Source organism: Pundamilia nyererei, unplaced genomic scaffold (assembly GCF_000239375.1).
Source record: "Pundamilia nyererei isolate P.nyererei 1_Seehausen unplaced genomic scaffold, PunNye1.0 scaffold00017, whole genome shotgun sequence".
Classification (NCBI taxonomy): Eukaryota; Metazoa; Chordata; class Actinopteri; order Cichliformes; family Cichlidae; genus Pundamilia; species Pundamilia nyererei.
The window spans coordinates 5,384,168-5,404,505 of NW_005187418.1; the positions used below are offsets into that span (position 1 = coordinate 5,384,168).

The following is a 20,338-nucleotide window of genomic DNA, read 5'->3' on the forward strand; positions in this document are numbered from 1 at the left end:
CTACGGACAATATTACGTGTTTATGTGAGGCATATCCGCGTAAATAGCACAGTAGGCTGTGCCTTAAGATTGATGGTAAACAGTCAGCAGCGGTACTTCCTGAGTTTAGGGAAGGGGCTTGGTCCCGTGCCTGCGCCCGAGAACGCGCATCAAATTAGCATCGATGAAGTTTGTGCGAACATGGCGGATTTCCTGCCGACCAGGTCCGTGTTAAAAGTTTGTCTACCCGTCTGCCTGCTTAACAGCGGCGAGGTGGAACAGCTGAGAAAGTCCAAAGAGATCGACAGATGTCTCTCCAAGGAGAAAACGTATGTAAAGCGGCTGGTGAAGATCCTTCTCCTCGGCGCTGGCGAGAGCGGCAAGTCGACTTTCCTCAAACAAATGCGGATCATCCACGGCCAGGACTTCGACCAGCACGCCCGAGAGGATTTCAGAGCAACGATTTACAGCAATGTTATCAAAGGTAACCTCGCTACCGAGGGCTGGAAACTTAAAGGGCGTGAAAATCGCCCTTTTACTCGGTTAAAAGGCACTGGAAAGTTTCCACATCTGTTTAGCAGCGCTGGGCTGGGTGAGAGGACACATAAACAGTCTACATCTGCTCTCGGCACACCCATAGGAACCTCGTTTGTCCTAAAAGCTTAACATTTCTAGGGGTTTAGCATAGCTATACCAAATACAGCGAATCAAGTTTTTTGTGATATCTTTAACCAACACTACCCGCGGTTTTAAATCAGCTACAGGCAAGTTTTGTTGCTCAATAACTAAGCTCGGGATGAAGCTAATGGAGGGCAACCCGCCAGTGTAGTGTGCTGTAAGGTGTTCCTCTTTGTCCACGGACTGAATGAAAGAGAAATCTTTACGTTGGTGTTGTCCACGTTAAACAAAATCGTCTGTAAATACCAACAAGGCTCAAGCGTCGCTTTTTAATAGTCACGAAATTGTATATAACCCGACAGTTATTTCGGCCATTTTCAAAGTAAGGTGTTGGTGTGACCAGCACATCCTGTACATTTTTTTTAATGAATAAACAGTTTGAAATAAATGTAAATAATAGCTGTGAATACAGGGATTTCCCCGGCTTATAATGTGGTTTTCGAAGCACATTTTCTTGTTATTTCTGGTCATTATATCAGCAAAATGTGCTTTATTCTTGGCTGAATGAAAGTTCAGTTAAAGAAAAATTGGGTAGAGTGATGGTTAGCACAAGGTGGTGATTTTTTTTTTCCTTTGAGGGGAGGCTAAGACCTCTTTGGTGGAAATTTTGTGTAAGCAGGAAAAACCCTGAAATCTGTCTAGTAACAGGGTTATGTTAATCATGGGCTACCTTAAAATCAACTCCACTTTTTCTTGCCCTATCATCATTTTTTTTGTATTTTATTTTATTTTTTTAGACACAGCAGGCCTCCAAAGGACACAGGTGTTGGGTTACTTTTGTTTCACCTGCCCTTCTCACTACCCCTTTCCACTATTAAGTTGCCATCTGACTTCCTTTTCCAGGTATACGTGTGCTGGTGGACGCCCGTGAGAAGCTGCACATTCCGTGGGGTGATGAAGACAACCAGCCGCACGGCGACAACCTGATGGCGTTCGACACCCGCTCAGCCAAGATGACCAGTGGGCAGCTTGAGACATCGGTTTTCCTGGAGTACCTGCCCGCCATTAAGGCCCTGTGGGCAGACTCGGGCATACAGAACGCCTACGATAGGCGCAGGGAGTTTCAGCTGGTGGGTTAGAGCGTGCACACACACACACACACACACACACACATGCTGAAATGGCATAACTGACAGATAATGGTGGCCTAGTTTTGTCTGATAAAACGTTCTCAATCTCAGCTCTCTATCACCAGGTGCAATAAGGGTTTTCTGGTGTTTCTGAATGGGTTTTTCCAAAAAGTCATATTGATGAAAATGGCAGTGAAAACAGAAAGTGAAACTGACTTTTCAATTCATCCTCCCTTTCCACTCTCCCTGCATCTAATTCTTTAGTCTCTGGTGCTCTCTCTGTGCCGAGTGGTCAGACATGTGATTCAATAGGCTTCCTGTTTACACCTCTCCCAGCTGCGTATATCTTTTGGCTGTCAGTGTGCACGTCTTAACTCTGTGACGTTTACCCCAGAAGAGCAGATGTGGTCGGGAGTGCGTTCACATGTCCTTTCTGGGCTGTTGATATGCTCTTATTTTATCTTTTATTACCGTAGCTTTAGGCTTTTTTAAAAAATGACCAGCTGTCAGGGATTTTCCTGACTCAAAATAAGCCCCTTTCTCCCATGAGTGTAGCTTTACAGTTAAAGCACTGATTACTTTACCTGATTTGACAGAAATCTGTGTATTCTGGCTATTTAATAAGCCAAAAAAATGCCAATTTTAACCAAGTAAATAATCCCCAATTAAGAAAACAGTGTGTTTGTCAAAAGGCTGGTGATTTTCCTGTGGCTCTTGCCAAAATGTTGTCTGTATAGGAATAACCCTGATTGCCCTGCCTTCATGTGACAAACTTAAACACTTCAGCAGTTAAGGGGCCCCCAACTGAGGACAGAATAAGGGCTGCGCTTCTCCAAGTGGCTTTCAGTAATGAAAAGCAGAAAATTACAATTTGCCAGTGGGTTGCATAAAACCAAACTTTCGTCAATGGCGTTTTGTTGCTCTGGCACACACACACTCAGCTTGTTGGTGCAAACCTTTCCAGACAGACAAGGAGAATAAGTGTGATCAGAGCAGGAATGTTGATCTGTAGTTAAACAGCTTTATGCTCACAAACAGATCCCTGGCTCTCCCACTCAGCGTTATTTGCACACAAACACTAAGAGTGTCACACACCTCGAGTTACACAAGGTCACACACACACTAACGTGCATAACCTATCTGTGTAAGAGTGTAAGTATTCATTTTGCAAATTGGCAAGTTCCTGTATTCCACCCGCCCACCCCCAAAATCTTCAAAAGCGTTAATTATCACGGAAAACATCGCACCTTTTAGACTTTTGAAGCTGGAGCTGTGCATTTAATAATGGAAGTGAGCTGTCACTTGGACTGATCATTCATATAAACACACAAATGTGACTCATTCGATGACAGTAGTAAACGGAACAATGTAAGCAGCCTGCTATGGAAACAGCCTGTAACTGAAGAGCGGCAGGATCGCTGAAAGCCTGACTAGCTGTTCAGTTACTGGACGCTAGGTGTTGGTATCACAGAATCACTGTAGCCTAAGTGTGCTGCGAGGCGATCATCTGCGATACATCACAATATCTGTGAAAACGAAACAAGTGAAATCGCCTACATGTGTTGATAAAGATATTGATACCACAGATGGAAGCCATATAAAATATATTGTCCCATCCTTATTTCACATGTGCACATGTTTACAGATTAAAGCTCTTTGAATTTTGGCGGATTGGTTGAACAAACCAAATAGTTGGTCACCTGTCACTTCAACCCACTCTGGAAAATGAGGAGACATTTTATAGACTAAACAATTGATCAGAAATAGCTTTGAGCCTTTATTTGTTGTGTAATATCAGTGGAGGGTCAATGGAACACAGACACGGGGCTACACACACACACACACACACACACACACACACAATTACATATTACTGTACAGCCAAGACAGTTAGTTTATAAAAGAAATAAAAAATGTAATTCATATGTGACAATTCATTGTTCTAGGGTACAAAGTGAAACAGTATTTGACTTTAATTTTAAAAAAAGCATTAGTTTAGGGTCAAAAACAGTGTAGTTTTTGTCAAATGTCCATCTTTTATAAAACCAACCACACATTTTGAAAAGTGTTTGGGATGTTTTGGGTTCTTTTTGCCTTTTCTCTTATATTAAAATAAAGTTATTATTGCTAGATGTCTTGAAATGAAACTGAATATCAATTGCAAGCTTACAGTGTACAAAACCTTAATATTAAGTTTTAATGGTGAGTACACTGTAAACCCTGAGGGCAAAATTAATTCTGTTGGGAGCTGTTAAAATTTTTTTCCTTCTCTAAGAAGAGATTTGTGTCATTTGCAGCAGATTACCCAGAATCCCCTCGTGTTGACCGTGCCCCATTTAAGCATTTGCATCACAAATCGCACGTGCCTTCAGGCTTGGTTGTAATTATCATGTTTAAAAAAGCACACACACACGTAGCGCTGTGAGTATGCACATGGCTTCTCTCACTTCCTGCAGTGCAGACGTCAGCGTTGCTCGTTACAATAGTCTTAATCTTTTCATCGGAGATTCTGAGATTCATAGTATTAGAATTATTTAGTCACATCTTCCTTTAATGTAAGTGTCGGTTCAGATGACATATTGCTGAGTTTCAGTTTTGCTTCTGCAGGCGTTGTCATGCCTCAGCAGGGAGAACGCAGAGTGATTGCGCTTCTTGTTTCTCTTCTCCTTTTTAAAAAAAAAAAAAACAGGAAAAAAAATCTGACTTGATTTTTGATTATTTCAAAACCAACCAAACCCTTCTTAGTTATGAGCTCCTTTTACTCGGGCGGAGTCTGATGTGAAATCAGAAAAGTAGCTTTTTCTTCATTTAACTCTAGTAGAGCGCCACACCATTGGGCTCCTCCCTTGGGTAATCCTAGCCGTGCACATACACACACACACACAGAAATGCACACACACAATCACAGGTTTTTCAGGTCAGGTTAGTTGTTTTTTTTTACCTAAAGATCAAAAGGTGACAAGAAGAAGAAGCTGGGGTGGGTAATGCTCGTACATGGTGGTAAGAGAGAAATACAACCCGATCGCTGCAACTGGGAACATTTAAATGCCTATCGTGTCATTAATGCAAAATACATGCAAAAAACAAAACAAAAATCCCCTGTGCAAGTGTAGTGCGTTGCAGTAGAGGCGCTGCAGGTCACAGGAAAGACGATGGGTTAAATCTGTTTTTCTTTTTGCACACAGTGTTTTGGTTTATGTCGAGTGCAGGACCCGCACCAGCTCACAGATAAAGGAATGCATCTCAGTCCTGGCAGCCCCGTGTCTGGTCTTGCACTGCCTGCACAAAAGCAGTGTCGAAAAAGTCCTGGGAAAAAACTCAAATAAAACACTTCTAACCACGCAGACACACACTAACCAACACTTCTGAATACATCAAAGACACACTTAGAAACGCGTGTCACAGTCTTACTAAATAATGCGCATCCTGCCTCAGTACCTCAGAACAGACTCTGCTCTGGGGCGGACACGGGAGAAAGAAAAAAGTCAGGTTACTTCTGTCTGTGTGGCAGCTAAACACTCTCCCCACTAGTATCTCAGCGCCTTTTCCTCTTGCAAACATATTGCTGCAAAATGTTTTCTGCTGATTGTGGTAAAAATGACAGAACCTAATTAATTGTGTAGAATTAACAGAAATTCCTCCTCTGTCCTGTCGCAGGGTGAGTCAGTGAAGTATTTCTTGGATAATCTGGATAAGCTCGGCGAGCTGGTAAGTTGTTTCTGCTTGTACTCTTTGTGATAATCAGACTTGTGCATGTTATAGTTAATACTGCAACATGTCCAGACAATTAAAGGTTACCTTAGAAATGACTAAGGTGGTTGCTTGCCGCAGATAATGCTGGCATTTTGTGAAAGAAGCTCCTTATATTTAGTTAAGCTCAATTTTTTTTTCAGGTGTTTAAAAGTTTAGTTAAAAAAAACATCAAGATGAACACAGTAAGCAAGTTCAAACAGTTTATAAACCCTTAATATTAAGTCTAAAGTCCAAAACTTGAGGGCGTTATTGAGAGTAAATCAGGGTTTTTCCTTTATTAACATGAGAGATATTTTAACCGCTCCCAACTGAGTTTTAACAATACTTCCTTTTTTCTGACATCAGCATGCTGGAAGTTGAATTGTTTTTCAGATTTCTGTGCATCATAAACACATCCTTTTTACATTGAGGACATTAAGTGTTTATACTTGTACTATTATTTACAAACACACATGCTTATGCTAACATCTACAATCTTACTGTCTTCATGAGGTTTGTATGCGTATGTTTGTTTTGTAAATTTAATTACACTTTTATTACCAAGGTTGTGCTTACAGGTGGTGTAAGCACAAAGGCTGCTGTATTCTTTTAGATGCGTCTTTCATGTTGTGCTCTTCAATACAGCCACCTTTAGTATGAACTCGATACATAAAGTGCAGCCTTTTCTGCTCATTTCCAGCACCACCTTTTCAGACTCTACTAGAGTAGCTTTGCATGATTCATATTAAAAATAATCCTTATACTGTGCTCACTCAGATCTGTATGTCTGGGATGACAAGATTAAGGTGGTGTCACATCTTGATGATGTCAACCAGAACTAGGAGAAGAAAAAAATGCCATGCCATTGTCATGTTTACTGCAAGCTTCCATCATATCAGTTTACATATCACAGAAAATGGACAGAGGCTTAGCAGGTTCACCTTATATGTGTTTGAATGAATATAATGTTGCATGCACACACATCCTCATAGCTTTTGTAAATGCTATGAAGCTAAAAAGCTAGTTTTGTTTCTGTGGGTGTGTGTATGTTAACTTCACTCCTGTGGCTGACCTCAGGCTTTTTTTGTTTATTATAGAAATACACGCACACACAGTTGCAAACCACAGTGTCCTCATTACAAATGGGCACATTTTGAATGGGCGCTACTAACATGAATGAAATCCCCCCCCTAAATGTATAATCAAACTCATAATGACTGTTTTCATAATGGAGTTGCTGTGTTTTCTTTCATCACCATTTTACAAACAGCATCCATTTGTGGGTGTTTGTTTAGTATATGAACATAATATTCATTTCAACTCTTTGTGCTGCCAATTGTAGCTGTGCTAGTTTCTCTCCTCCCTGTTTCACTCTGTGTATGAGTCTTTTTTTATTTGGTAAGACACGTTTAAAATGCTCAAGTTATTTTTTTTAAACAGAACACACCTAGCCTGCATCTGGAGCCGTCCTCTCTATTAAGCAGTGAATCTGAACCTGCTAAAGCCAGTTTAACAATGATTACAAAGATGATTGGCTTGTATACAGAGCCTACCCAAGCTTCCTGGTGATTTTCAGTTGAAATATCCACCTTTAGATTCAGCTCCTCCACAGAGCCACAGAGGTTACAGCAGAAGCAGATGTTAAACTTATTATGTCAAACCTTTACTTTCATTTTCTACAAAATGCTGACCTTCCCATCGATTGCTTTCTGTGGGAAATCCCCATATTTGTGGATATTTACGGAATCGTTTTTGTGTAGTCTTAAACTCTGCTGTGTTTTCCTCAGCGCTCATAAGTGTGTCATTTCCAGTCTTGCTTTTGCAGGACCCAAAGTTAGAGCTGAAGAATAAAACACATTTCTAGTATTTACAGATGAATTGGCTGCTAGTTTGAACTTTGTTATGTGTCTGGTGTTTCTTCTTCAGTCTGCAAACAAATCCTGGTTTGGAAAGGATTTTCTATCAAACGGTTAGGTGGAAATAAGGACAAATGGTATTTTTGTCTCAATAATTAAAAGTTTGTCTTTCTGCCTCTCCTGCTAGGATTATCTTCCCACTCAACAGGACATCCTGCTGGCTCGTAAACCCACTAAGGGCATCCATGAGTATGACTTTGAGATCAAGAATGTTCCCTTCAAGATGGTGGACGTGGGAGGGCAGCGATCCGAGCGGAGACGCTGGTTTGAGTGTTTCGACTCAGTCACCTCGATCCTCTTCCTCGTCTCCTCCTCCGAATATGACCAGGTAAAAAAATTAAAGTAAACACCGCTGCTGCATCAGATGCAGAAAGAAACCATGGCATCTCATTTCCTGCCACTCACAAGCAAGCACGCTCAATACAGATAGGATGATAAGAAGCACATTAACCAGTTTGTTCTTGACAATAATGTGTGGTAACTTTTGATAACGTTTCATTGATGCTTCTGCTTGTGCAGCTGCAAGACTTTCCTTAAGACGAATTAATTATTTGAGTTTCTAACTAAAGCTCTGATTTGACCACCACTTAGATGTGCAAGTGACAACTTTGGTTCATTTATTTGCTAGTCGTGCTGTATTTATTTACCATGTTTCCCCTTCCGTCTTCAGTATTCTAGCGACAGGCTGATGTGAATCCCCAAAATGTGACTGATATGTTTAAATGGGCACCAACAGCATGAATCGGTCTGTTCTTCATCACATTTACAAGGCTCAGTTCGGGGGGTTGTGGTTTGGTACTTTTTCAGAGCGGTGGAAAAACAGTGAGAAGACTTGCAAGACAACATTTTACAAGTACACATTAAATTGTGATGGATTGAAGTATTTACACAAACGAGAGGCTGAAATGTCCAGCAGAAACTTGATTCGAAGCTCAGAGCAGATGTAAGGTTTGCTTTGCTGCTAACTTTACACAAACTGAAATTATCTCAAGCATTAATGGAGCCGACTAACTTCTGATTGGTTGTCCCTCGTATACAAAAGGCTTGAATGTCAGGCAGGTATGGCTTCTTTGAGAGAACCATTTAGAAGATTTTTCACATGAAAAGACCCAAGATTAGGAATAGGAATAGGAATTATACACCGTTATAACAGTATATAAATGGCTGAAAATAAGGAAGAGAATGGGTCCCCTTTAAGGATTCCAATGGCATTGCTTTCTTAATGGTTGAATGTGGAATCAAGCTGCTTGAAAGCAGATGGAAGAATTATTTGCCTCTGATTGAACCATCTCAAGTGTTTTGCCATCATAAATATGTTTTCTGGGACTTAACCAACTTCATTTTAGCTATGCTGGCCCCTAGTTTCAAGTCCCTCACTGTTTTCCTCATTTTGCCGTAACTGCTTAAAAAACAAGCTCTTGTTCGATTTGCCCTGTGCAGCATACCAACTGTTGTTGTAAGAGCCATGCAATAGCAGGCTAACCCAAATAGCCTAGTTTTTGGGCGGTTTTTTCTCGTTGGTTTTTTTTTTTTTTTTTTTTTTTTTAAACCTATTGCACACCATAAAACCACAGTTTTAATCCAAATTGACTTTGGTTAACAGGAAATGCTATTAAAAGGAAGCTTATGAATACCTGACAGGATGTAACATGTACAGGTTAAAGGATTTACACCATCTGTACTGGCAGTAGTATTTAATTGTTCCGTCATCTATTACAGGTGCTGATGGAGGACAGGCAGACCAACCGGCTCCGTGAATCGCTCGACATCTTCGAGACCATCGTCAACAACCGTGTCTTCAACAACGTTTCGATCATCCTATTCCTCAACAAGACGGATCTGCTGGAGGAGAAAGTGAAAAACGTTCCCCTCAAGGACTACTTTCCCGAGTACAACGGACCGGAGCACAGCCTGCCGGATGTCCAGGCGTTCATGGTGGACTGCTTCCGAGCCAAGAGGCGCGACTGTACTCAGAAGCCCCTGTACCACCACTTCACCACCGCCATCAACACGGAGAACATCAGGCTGGTGTTTCGGGACGTCAAGGACACCATCCTGCACGACAACCTCAAACAGCTCATGCTCCAATGACCTCTGACAACCTGTGAAAATGGAGGACCTGAACAGGGACAGACCACCCCCTCGCTCATGAAGAGGACTTGGGAGAGAGAGCAGCATCAGAAGAATCCGATGAGACGTCAGCATTCTTCTTCAGACATTTTATATTAGTTTTTACTCTCCTCTTTGAAGAGTTGTCCCTCTTGTAAGTTCAGGATTTGTTTGAGGAACGAGTAAGCCGTGCACGCCGTGGTAATATAAATGGAGAAGAAGCCTCGTTTGGATCTTGGATGACATCTGAAACCTGCTGCTTCACCTCCTCTGTCCTGAGCTCTGCATTCACAGCACGAGTTACTGGGGCTATTTTCTCACAAGGTGTCATTGCTGGCGCCAGCAAAAGGTTTTCCAAAATGAGACGCACGGCTTCCAAACAAACGCAGGAATTAATCTAAGTAACGTTTAATTACCAGTACTGTGTGTGAGAGTTGATTTGCCGAGCACTGAATTCATCTAGTCCAAATTTACTGTTACGTCTGTTGAAAGTTGTTGCTAAGTCATTTTAGTCACATTTGGCGGTCATCAGCTTTTCTTTTTTTTCCATTTCAGATCAGCAGGTTTAACGCCCGCGATCAGAAGTGAAGACGTAGTAGAATTACAGTTAAAGATTTGAGGAGTGAACTGGCTCCAGCACTGGCACCTTGTTTTGCAGAAAACTGCTTGACGAGGGCACAACCACAACAGACTGAACCTTTTATTTCCTTTGATATAATTTCTTAAGACTTAATCACTATTTAAATGTTGCTTTATTATTAAATCTTTAATCAGATAATTAAGATGCCAGTTTCCGTATAAATTGTCCCTTATTTCTGGGTGTTCAGAGGGTAAAAAGATTACCTTCTTAGGCAGGTGTGCCACTTAGTGAACATGCAGTCCACTGTTTTCTCAGGGTTGAATCAAAACCGGTGTCGATGCTGATGTAATTGTTGATGAGCTAACTGAATATTCTGATTCTGATTATTATTATTTTTTATTTTTATTTTTTAATTCTGAGTGGTGCGACTCAGCCAGGCCTCCCTGCCGTTAGCTGGGTGGTGTTTAGCACCGTATCTTCCTGGCTTTGACCACTGACATTGACCCAGAACCCCCAGCTCCTCCCTTTCTTTGTTTCCATCTGTGATTAGATGCCTTGTAAAGGGACAGTCCTCCCCTGTTTGCCTGAATCATGAATGTGTGTTAATAAATGTACAGAGATTTGCTCTAGATTGCTTGAATATACTATAACCAATATTAATGTGGTAAAATATAACCCATTATGTGAGAATATCTGTGTTGGCACTGACTCCAGGCATCTCTGAAAACCCCTTGAACATTTTTTTTCCTTGTGTTGTTTAGATTTCCCTCAAAACTACATTTTGAACTATATGTGACCAAAAAAAAAAAAAGACAAAAGCTTGAATACTTTTGTTGGTGACCGTATTCTGGTCTGGGCCGATCTTTGTTAGAGCACCATTTCCACTGTTAAAATCTCTGCTTCTCTGCCAAAAAATCACCCTGTGCTTTTTCAGGACTGTGCACACTGACCGTGTCCAGTTTTACTCCAAAAATGCAGCTCGTGAGAGTTTCACTTTGCTTCCAGCCCTGGCTTTGTAAATACTGTAATCTGTTGCCATGTAAATAATATCCAGGTTTATCTCCTATATGTAAATGGTTGTAGAAATGGCTTTTTTCCCATCCCGATTTTTTTGCTTTTTCAAATCACAGCTTTTCCAATGAAGATGACTTTTTGATGTAGTGTATTTGTTTTCCATCACGGCTTGTTTTTGAAATTCTTGCTTGTGTTGTCTCTCATGCCAGTCTAACCTTCTCAATAAAATCCACTTTTCTACTTATGTCTTGCTCCCTTGATATGTTTGCTTTTTTTGAATAATTTGGTTCATTGTGAATCGTGAGGTGCCATTTTATGCCTGAAAAACTTGATTTTATTGTCTTTTGAAATTCACTGTGAATTTTTTTTGAGGTGCAAATTTAAACCTGGGTTCTTTACCACTTAGACCAAAATCTAATGATTAACAAAACACGAGGACCACGTGTTACGTAGATAAACCCTACTGTACCGCTAAGACGTCTTTTTTTTTCAGTACTCTGCCAGAAAAATACGTAAGCATTTCTGCGGATACATAGTTTCCGACGCCTCAAGCGTACCTGTGAAACATTTAGTGGTTATTTTGACTTCATCCAAAAATGCGTCGGCATGTTTGGGGACTTCAAAAGGCGGAAGTGGGAGGAGTGAATCATAAAGTCGACGCAACACACCCACCGAGCAGATCCCTGCGTGTTCGTACAAGACTTTTATCTGTCACAGCAATGTAACGGGCTGTACCGTTATAAACCACATCCAAGGGGTGTAATTTTAAACTAGGGCGTCAATATAGTGATGATTTTACGATAACTTTTGATTTTACATTCAGGCTTCGAACTCGCTACCTAAAAGCGGGGTCTTTCACTTCACCGTCGCGACTCTGAGAACTTACTTAACCGAAACTGTTTAAAAGTGACACTCCCGCGTGTAAATGTGATAATTACTGACGCTTCACCTTAGCGCTGTAACTTTGCTGCTCTGAGTCATGCTTTCACCCGAATGGCTGTTTGACAGGCGCGTGCGAAATGAGCTGTGGTAAGTGTCACACAACTGTAATTCAGAATAGCGGAAAAAACACGTGATATAATAACGACCAATATATTAATTTGCTGAATTATAAAAATATGTTTATAGCTTCGTCTAGAAGCCGGGGTGACAAACATAAGACCCGGGGGCCAGAACTGACCCACCAAAAAGTCCAATCCGGCCCACTGGACCTCTGTAAAATGTGAAGGAGGTCATAAAATTTGGACTTTCAACTATATTTTCACAAATTACGCAGCTGATGCTATAAGCCATTTGTGCTACAAGAAAGTAATAAAGTAACAAACACAAGACAGAAAATGTCCAGTTTCTTCACTAACTACTAGAAATTTCTGTTTTTATTTCAAATGTGTCTTCAGTAAAATAAAGGACATTTTCTGTAAATTAACAAAAACTTTCTCTTTATAATTACTGGTAGCTGGTCAATGAGCTACCAGAACTTTTTCTGTAATTTTACACATTCATATCTTGCAATTTAGGTGTGAAGAATCATGCTGACAAACATGTCCTTATCATGTACACTGGGGCAAAAAAGTATTTAGTCAGCCACCAATTGTGCAAGTTCCCCCACCTAAAATGATGACAGAGGTCAGTAATTTGCACCAGAGGTACACTTCAACTGTGAGAGACAGAATGTGAAAAAAAAAATCCATGAATCCACATGGTAGGATTTGTAAAGAATTTATTCGTAAATCAGGGTGGAAAATAAGTATTTGGTCACCTCAAACAAGGAAAATCTCTGGCTCTCACAGACCTGTAACGTCTTCTGTAAGAAGCTTTTCTGTCCCCCACTCATTACCTGTATGAATGGCACCTGTTTGAACTCATCATCTGTATAAAAGACACCTGTCCACAGCCTCAAACAGTCAGACTCCAAACTCCGCCATGGCCAAGACCAAAGAGCTTTCGAAGGACACCAGGAAAAGTATTGTAGACCTGCACCAGACTGGGAAGAGTGAATCTACAATAGGCAAGCAGCTTGGTGTGAAAAAATCAACTGTGGGAGCAATCATCAGAAAATGGAAGACATACAAGACCACTGATAATCTCCCTCGATCTGGGGCTCCACGCAAGATCTCATCCCGTGGGGTCAAAATGATCATGAGAACGGTGAGCAAAGCTCCCAGAACCACACGGGGGGACCTGGTGAATGACCTGCAGAGAGCTGGGACCAAAGTAACAAAGGTCACCATCAGTAACACACTACAACGGCAGGGAATCAAATCCCGCAGTGCCAGACGTGTTCCGCTGCTGGAGCCAGTGCATGTCCAGGCCCGTCTGAAGTTTGCCAGAAAGCACATGGATGATACAGCAGAGGATTGGGAGAATGTCATGTGGTCAGATGAAACCAAAGTAGAACTTTTTGGTATAAACTCAACTCGTCGTGTTTGGAGGAAGAAGAATACTGAGTTGCATCCCAAGAACACCATACCTACTGTGAAGCATGGGGGTGGAAACATCATGCTATGGGGCTGTTTTTCTGCCAAGGGGACAGGACGACTGATCCGTGTTAAGGACAGAATGAATGGGGCCATGTATCGTGAGATTTTGAGCCAAAACCTCCTTCCATCAGTGAGAACTTTGAAGATGAAACGAGGCTGGGTCTTCCAACATGACAATGATCCAAAACACACCGCCCGGGCAACAAAGGAGTGGCTCCGTAAGAAGCATTTGAAAGTCCTGGAGTGGCCTAGCCAGTCTCCAGACCTCAACCCCATAGAAAATCTGTGGCGGGAGTTGAAAGTCCGTGTTGCTCGGCGACAGCCCCAAAACATCACTGCTCTCGAGAAGATCTGCATGGAGGAATGGGCCAAAATACCAGCTACTGTGTGTGCAAACCTGGTAAAGACCTATAGTAAACGTTTGACCTCTGTTATTGCCAACAAAGGTTATGTTACAAAGTATTGAGTTGTATTTTTGTTATTGACCAAATACTTATTTTCCACCCTGATTTACGAATAAATTCTTTACAAATCCTACCATGTGGATTCATGGATTTTTTTTTCACATTCTGTCTCTCACAGTTGAAGTGTACCTCTGGTGCAAATTACTGACCTCTGTCATCATTTTAGGTGGGGGAACTTGCACAATCGGTGGCTGACTAAATACTTTTTGCCCCACTGTATATAAACTAATGCATACTGTTGAAATTACACTTCTTTTTAATAAATCGAGATATCCCAGGAATTAAATGTGCAGTTAAACTACTTTACAATGACAGAAAAGGGATTTTCACAGTTCTAGCTAATTTCAAAGTGGCCAGTATGCGTCCCTTGATGTAAAATTGATCTAGAGACTAGGTATCAACTATATGGCCTGTTGGCCAGACGTAGGTCCAAAAAGCTCCAATTCAGCCCACTGGATGGCTTTGGAAAATATGGACACTTCAAATAAAGATTATAAAGTCCTTTATTTCTTGCAGCTCTTACAATTTTTTTTAAATCAGCATTTCTTTGTAATATGGAAAAGTTGAGATGTTTTGTTAAATAAAATTGCGCTTATTTTTCTGAGGGATTTTTCTTATCTCAGGGAAAACAAGGGTAACTTTCATAGTGCTGAAAGTTGAACAAAAACAGTTAAGGCTTCACTGATCTAGCCTATTTAACTTGAAATTTGGTTGTATGTGCCCCATGATAAGCTCGACACCCCTGGTCTAGAGAACCTATTATTCAGGTGACAAGGTCAACCTTGTAACTACCTTACATTTCCCATTAATTGGGTAGTCTTCAATGCAAAGCAGTATTTTATTGACACTCAATTATGGGTCTGAATGTCATGGTAGTTTTGGGCTTTTAATTTCACTATTCCATTGACTTTGTGCAATATACTAGTACCACTGACAGCTTTCTAAGGTCAGAAAGTTTCATCTTTACTTCTTCAAACATTGTGGGTCAGTCTTTCTCTCATCTGACCATAAAACCTTTCTCACATTTCGTTTGTCGTTGTGGGCAGCTGCAAATTTCAGTCAAGCTTGACGGTTTTTATTTTGGAGCAGGGGCTTCTTTCTTGGTTGGCACGCTCTCAGTCCATAGCTATGTAAAACTTGCTTCACTGTAGACAGTGACACTGGTGCTGCAGTTTCAAGTTAATTGCAGGCTTGAGCCTTGTTGGTTCCCAGGTTGTTCCTGAACATCCCAATTAATTACATCTTATCTGAGGAGGACAGTTTGGGTAATCTTCCAGACGTTGGCAAAGTGGTGGCACATCCAACATGTACAATTGTCTTAACTGATGATTTTGGGATCTGCAGCTGTTTAGAAATTGCTTCAAGAGATCTTCCCAACTTGTTTAAATCTAAAATTGCCTTTCTGAGATCTTCACCAAGTTCTTTGGACTTTCTCATTCAATGAGTGCTGTCAAAGAAATCCATTTTATGCTGGCAGACAAGTTACCAGTTGTACTGTATGTATACTTTTAACCCTGTGTGGATTAGAGAAAATGCAAAGTAAAGCCAGACCTGTGCACTTATGTATTGTTTTTAAAGTCATTAAAGATGTATGTTGTATAACCATGCTACTTTGGAAAAAGTTAAGTTAAAAGTCGAAAATTACCACGACATCAATGCCCATGCGACATCAATGTGTAGATGTAAACTTCAGACCACAACTGTACATGTGACATATTTTGAATGCAAGGTGTGTTAAACATGTAGATTGGGAACCAGAAGAGGTGTCGGCCCACCAAAGGAACCAATCTTTCCAACTGGACTTCTCTGCGAGTGTAAAAATGTAGTGACATTTTAATTTTAGTTATTTTTGTTCCTAATGGCTGACCTTAACTTATTCTTCTTTACAGTAAAAGAAAGGATAGGTATTCTGTTTTGTGCAGCTGATTTTCTGGTCTACTTAACATCAAAATGGACTTTATTTAATTGTTAAAAAAAACCCAACAACCTCAAAAGCAATTGGTGCAGTGGTTAACACTGTTGCCACACAAAAATAAGGTTCTTGGTTTGCACGTCCTGGTTGGGTCGGGGGTTGGGTGATCCAGTTTCCTCCTACGATCGTGCATGCATGTTAGGTTAATTTATGATTCTAAATTGTGTATGAGATCATAATCAGTATGTTTATGCACACATAGCTGGTGCTTGATAAGATTTTCTTTCTTTAAAGATGAAATTGTTCATATAAAGCTAAAACTATACCTTATTTATATTCAGCCATTATGTCCTTCCAACACATCTTCACTGGTCATTCTATGTTTGCCCTGGAAGTCCCATTTTGACCCGTTCTCTGTCACCCACCCACCCACAGAGGTGTGTCCATTCTGCGGGAAAACGTACAAAAGGTTGAAGAGCCACTTGCCACATTGCAAGGCAGCTGCTGCCTCTAAAGCGCCACCATCCAAACCAGATGTCACAGCAAACCAGACAGCATCGTCTTCTCAGCTGGACTCGGTTTTGTCCAGAGCAACTGCAAAGGGAAGGAAGTCATCGTCATCAGTCATAACAGATCTACAAGGACAGACGCGTAAAAGGGACACAGCATCAGGACCATCAAATGCGACATCTTCATCACCACGAACATCATCATCCATGACATTACTTTCACCAACTACGAAGAAGAAACAAAAGCTGGTTGATCAAATAAAGACAAGCACCCTTTTGTTATCTCCATCTCCAGCTCTGCCCCCCACCACTTCTAAACCAAAAAAGAAGAGTCTCCGTGCATTGATAGAAGCTGCTAAGTATGACCAAATTACAAAGGAATCACTAAAGGTGTCTGAAACAGAACCAACTCTAAGCTCCAGAAACACAGCTCAGACAGAGCCCAAAACTATCTCAGGCAAAGACTATGCCCATCTGTCTGCAGACGCTAAACCCAAAGATGCACCTAAGAAGACACCAAAGACAAAGAATCATGTTAATCAGATGTTTTCCACAACCAAACAGAGTGAAAGTAGCACAAAATTCCCAGAGAAAAGACACAAGTTTTCGGAGGATGGCAAGCAGGAGATTGAGGATTCATCCATGAATAATTTTGTTTTGAAGTTAGGAAATGGCCACCAGGCAAAGATCACCCTCCAGGATGTTAAAGCCACATTAGGCCGAGCTAGATCGCCTCGTCAGTCCAGCAGGCCGAGCATCCTGAGCCAAATTCAAACTAATGACAACCTGTGCAGTAAAATCAGAGTCGATACGGGTGTTGGACCAGCTCCACTTTTAGAAGATAATCAAAAGTATGTTGCAACTCAGTCTGATGAGCTGCTGAGCCCTAGCCCACAACATGCAGGCCTAAAATCAGATAAGAAAATAACCTCAAAGACTAAACAACTGGCTTTAGTCCCTCTGCGAGATGTGCCAGAATCAACCCCTCCTACAGCTCCCTTCCTGCGTGCGTCATCTCAGCAGTGGCAAGCTATGCCTCCTCCAGTCAACCTGAATGAGGGGCTGAAGGTGAGCCATCACATGACAGGCCTCCTCACAAAATCGGCACCAGTGGGTCAGTTTTCCAGCCTTCTTTCCCCTCTTGTATCACAAAGTCTGCCAGTGAAGGTGGAGACAGTGGAGAAGCCTGAGGTCAGGAAGCAAAGCACTGCTGAAAATCCAAACGAAGGTAAGTATTTGGAAATAATTGTATTCCAGCCAAAATGTATACAGACCTGATGGTCCGGATTCTTTCCCTGTCTGACTTACAAAATAATATAATTAATGAATTATATTCAGACATTTGAACAAGTCACTTTGTGGCTCACCGCACTGTGTTAGGCGTTTTTCAGATTTTATTGATAAAGTAGTTCATAAATGAAGAAAAATTATTGCCATATATTGTCAGTTTTACTGGGCCAGTACCAATAATAAAGACTTTGGAATAATATTCAGCTCGATTGTAGTGTTTCAGCTTCCTGATTCTCTGTCGGTGTCATGGATTACAGGAGCTCTGACACACCGGAGTCTTGGACAGGTGAGACTGAGGGAATTACCTAAATGGCTTGCCTGCAAAGCCCCAAGCCATCCAAAAGATGCTGTGGGAATGTTGCAAAGAGGTCAGTATCTCTCTCTCACACACAGAGAGACACAGTATTTGTGCTACTCACAGCACAAAAGCCGTCCTCCCATTTGTTTGTCTGTCACTTCTAACTTCCTGTAACAGTGTTATCTCTCAGAAATGAGGTTTTATTGAACATTGTAGATGCTTGTAGTCAGATGTTACCTCAGAACAAAAGCATTATAGCCAACAGCTGTTAGCAGCCGCTTAATATCTGCTATACAGATGTGAGATTGGTGTCTATTCTTTAAGATTTGTGTGCTTGTCTTTTCTCAACTCTGTGCATGATTCAGGCTGGCAGTGGTATTACAGGCGGTATATTGATGTGAGGAAAGGAGGTGTAGGTGGACTGGGCATGTTGTTAGCAGGATACTGCGTGCTCAGCTACATCTGGAGTTACCGCCACATAAGTAAGTGTGTTTTACTAAGTGTGTGCTCCATTTAACTGATGGATTTGGAGATAAGCTGGTTTTCTTTTTTTTTTCCTTTTCCCAGAGCTTGATCGCTGGAGGAAGTATCACTAAGGGTCAAGGAAAGATACTTGAAGCAGCAGCATTGACAGAGAAAAGATTCAGAACTTCAGGACTCCATATGATGAATTTGCACAGCATTTATAACTGAGAAACTGGTACCGTTACTTGTCAGCATGTAAGCCCTTCCCTTCAGCCAATTTTGTGTATTCTGTCACCAGCATACATTGTGGGAGCACTATATAGTAAATGATAAATAGTGAAGTAAGTGCAAAAGTGCCTTAAACTGAATTCTTTGTAGTGACCACAAGTGTACAACTCTTCTGGTTGGAAAACAAGTACAGGTGTATAGAAGTCTATGTCAATTCTCCAGTGAGTTTAGGGTCTCAGTAGCTAGTTTCAAGCTTGATTGAATGCAACATGCTTATTTTTTGAATTAAATGATCACTTCCATATAAGCATACAGTTCCCCCTCAATTCAACCCCAGATACACTCATGACAACAGGACAAATGCTCATCTCTAAGCTTCACATTGGGACTGCGTTGACTTCATAGTGTTCATAGAGTTTTTCTAGAAGCAAGTCTTGCCGTTGGGTTCTTGTTTGGGCAGTTTCATTTCAGTGGTCACTGGGACATAAAACTGCATGTGTGGTATCACCATAAAACTGGCTTAATCCTGATGACTTTTCCCCAAAATAAGCCTTTTTTGTTTCCCTGTTTGTCCTACTACCTTGTTTGCTTTTGCTGAATTTTCCCAGATATTTATATTTAGAATTGGGTGTCGTGTGTTTCTTTCAGTCTCTCTGGTTGTCCATCTTTTGTATAAAATCTAAAAGCATATGTTATGAAGACAGACTGAATGATTATGAATTTTCCTAATTAAATGAATTGCAAATGAATACAAAACTAAAACATGTAACTTTCTATCTCTAGGTGACCAGGATAAGAGTAGTTTCATTCTTATCTGTATAAGGTTTCTAAAATGAAAGCTTGTCATGCTAAATTGTATTATTTTAAAATGCTTATGTTTTTGTATGTTTCTTTTATTATTCCTGTCTTATTTTATTTCATGGAGAAAATGTTAAAAAAATAAGTATTTGCTTTAAAAAAAACAAACAGTCAAAACATTTTTCCTCATCAGTGACCACTGTGTGCTCCAGACATCCACTAGCTGTCACTGTTGGGTTATGTTACTTGAACCAAGGGGGGCTGGGCAGTCTAATGTCTGTTGTGCAGTTTTCTCAGCTCTTTTGTGTAGAGGCATCGGTGCTGGAGTCCATAAAAGGATTAAAGAGAACCAACAGATTTCTAACTTGATAAAATATTACTTTGGCAGCTGTGATGCAGAGAAACATGAAATCTAAATGTCATGACATCAATGAAAAGATCATATCTGTGCAGCAGAGGGTAACAAATCTGGTTTTCCTTTGCCACTGCTTCCTCTGTCACATGATGTGATTATGCATGCTTAGTCCATCAGTGCCAGTGTGTGAACCCTCACAGAATAGCAATGGAGGGAAATTGAAGGAGGTTTTCAGCCGGATTGGACCAGTTCCTTGTTGTACACAAAATGGATTTATTGTTGAATCTCCTAACTGCTGTATTGAACAAATACAAATAAAGAAACAACAGCATTTTCTTTTGTAATGACTTTACTGACACTGCTTCTTAGTCAACACAATAAAAAATAATTTTCTTAAGTTTTTTTCTTTACATTCTCTTTTTCTTCGTACAAAAATTATAAATATTTTGTGTCTAACTTTT

The 20,338-nt window shown here is 40.8% G+C and overlaps 2 protein-coding genes across 2 annotated transcripts; both read left to right on the forward strand.

The window, feature by feature from the left end:
- The first annotated feature begins 95 nt into the window (after positions 1-95).
- LOC102212589 (guanine nucleotide-binding protein subunit alpha-13-like) lies at positions 96-11,322 on the forward strand. Its single transcript, XM_005725919.1, has 5 exons — positions 96-463; positions 1,501-1,727; positions 5,385-5,435; positions 7,503-7,703; positions 9,095-11,322. The coding sequence occupies exons 1-5, from the start codon at positions 181-183 to the stop codon at positions 9,464-9,466; spliced, it is 1,134 nt and encodes a 377-aa protein (XP_005725976.1). The 5' UTR covers positions 96-180; the 3' UTR covers positions 9,467-11,322.
- Positions 11,323-11,789: 467 nt separating this feature from the next.
- LOC102212873 (uncharacterized) lies at positions 11,790-19,621 on the forward strand. Its single transcript, XM_005725920.1, has 5 exons — positions 11,790-12,107; positions 16,370-17,671; positions 17,991-18,101; positions 18,397-18,513; positions 18,599-19,621. The coding sequence occupies exons 1-5, from the start codon at positions 12,098-12,100 to the stop codon at positions 18,625-18,627; spliced, it is 1,569 nt and encodes a 522-aa protein (XP_005725977.1). The 5' UTR covers positions 11,790-12,097; the 3' UTR covers positions 18,628-19,621.
- Positions 19,622-20,338: the final 717 nt, after the last annotated feature.

Coding starts and splice junctions, on each gene's coding strand:
- LOC102212873 (XM_005725920.1), top strand. Junction 17,672..17,990: donor TGCTGAAAATCCAAACGAAG/GTAAGTATTTGG, acceptor CATGGATTACAG/GAGCTCTGACACACCGGAGT. Junction 18,514..18,598: donor CTGGAGTTACCGCCACATAA/GTAAGTGTGTTT, acceptor TCCTTTTCCCAG/AGCTTGATCGCTGGAGGAAG.
- LOC102212589 (XM_005725919.1), top strand. CDS start 181: ATGGCGGATTTCCTGCCGACCAGGTCCGTGTTAAAAGTTTGTCTACCC. Junction 1,728..5,384: donor GGCGCAGGGAGTTTCAGCTG/GTGGGTTAGAGC, acceptor GTCCTGTCGCAG/GGTGAGTCAGTGAAGTATTT. Junction 7,704..9,094: donor CCTCCTCCGAATATGACCAG/GTAAAAAAATTA, acceptor CATCTATTACAG/GTGCTGATGGAGGACAGGCA.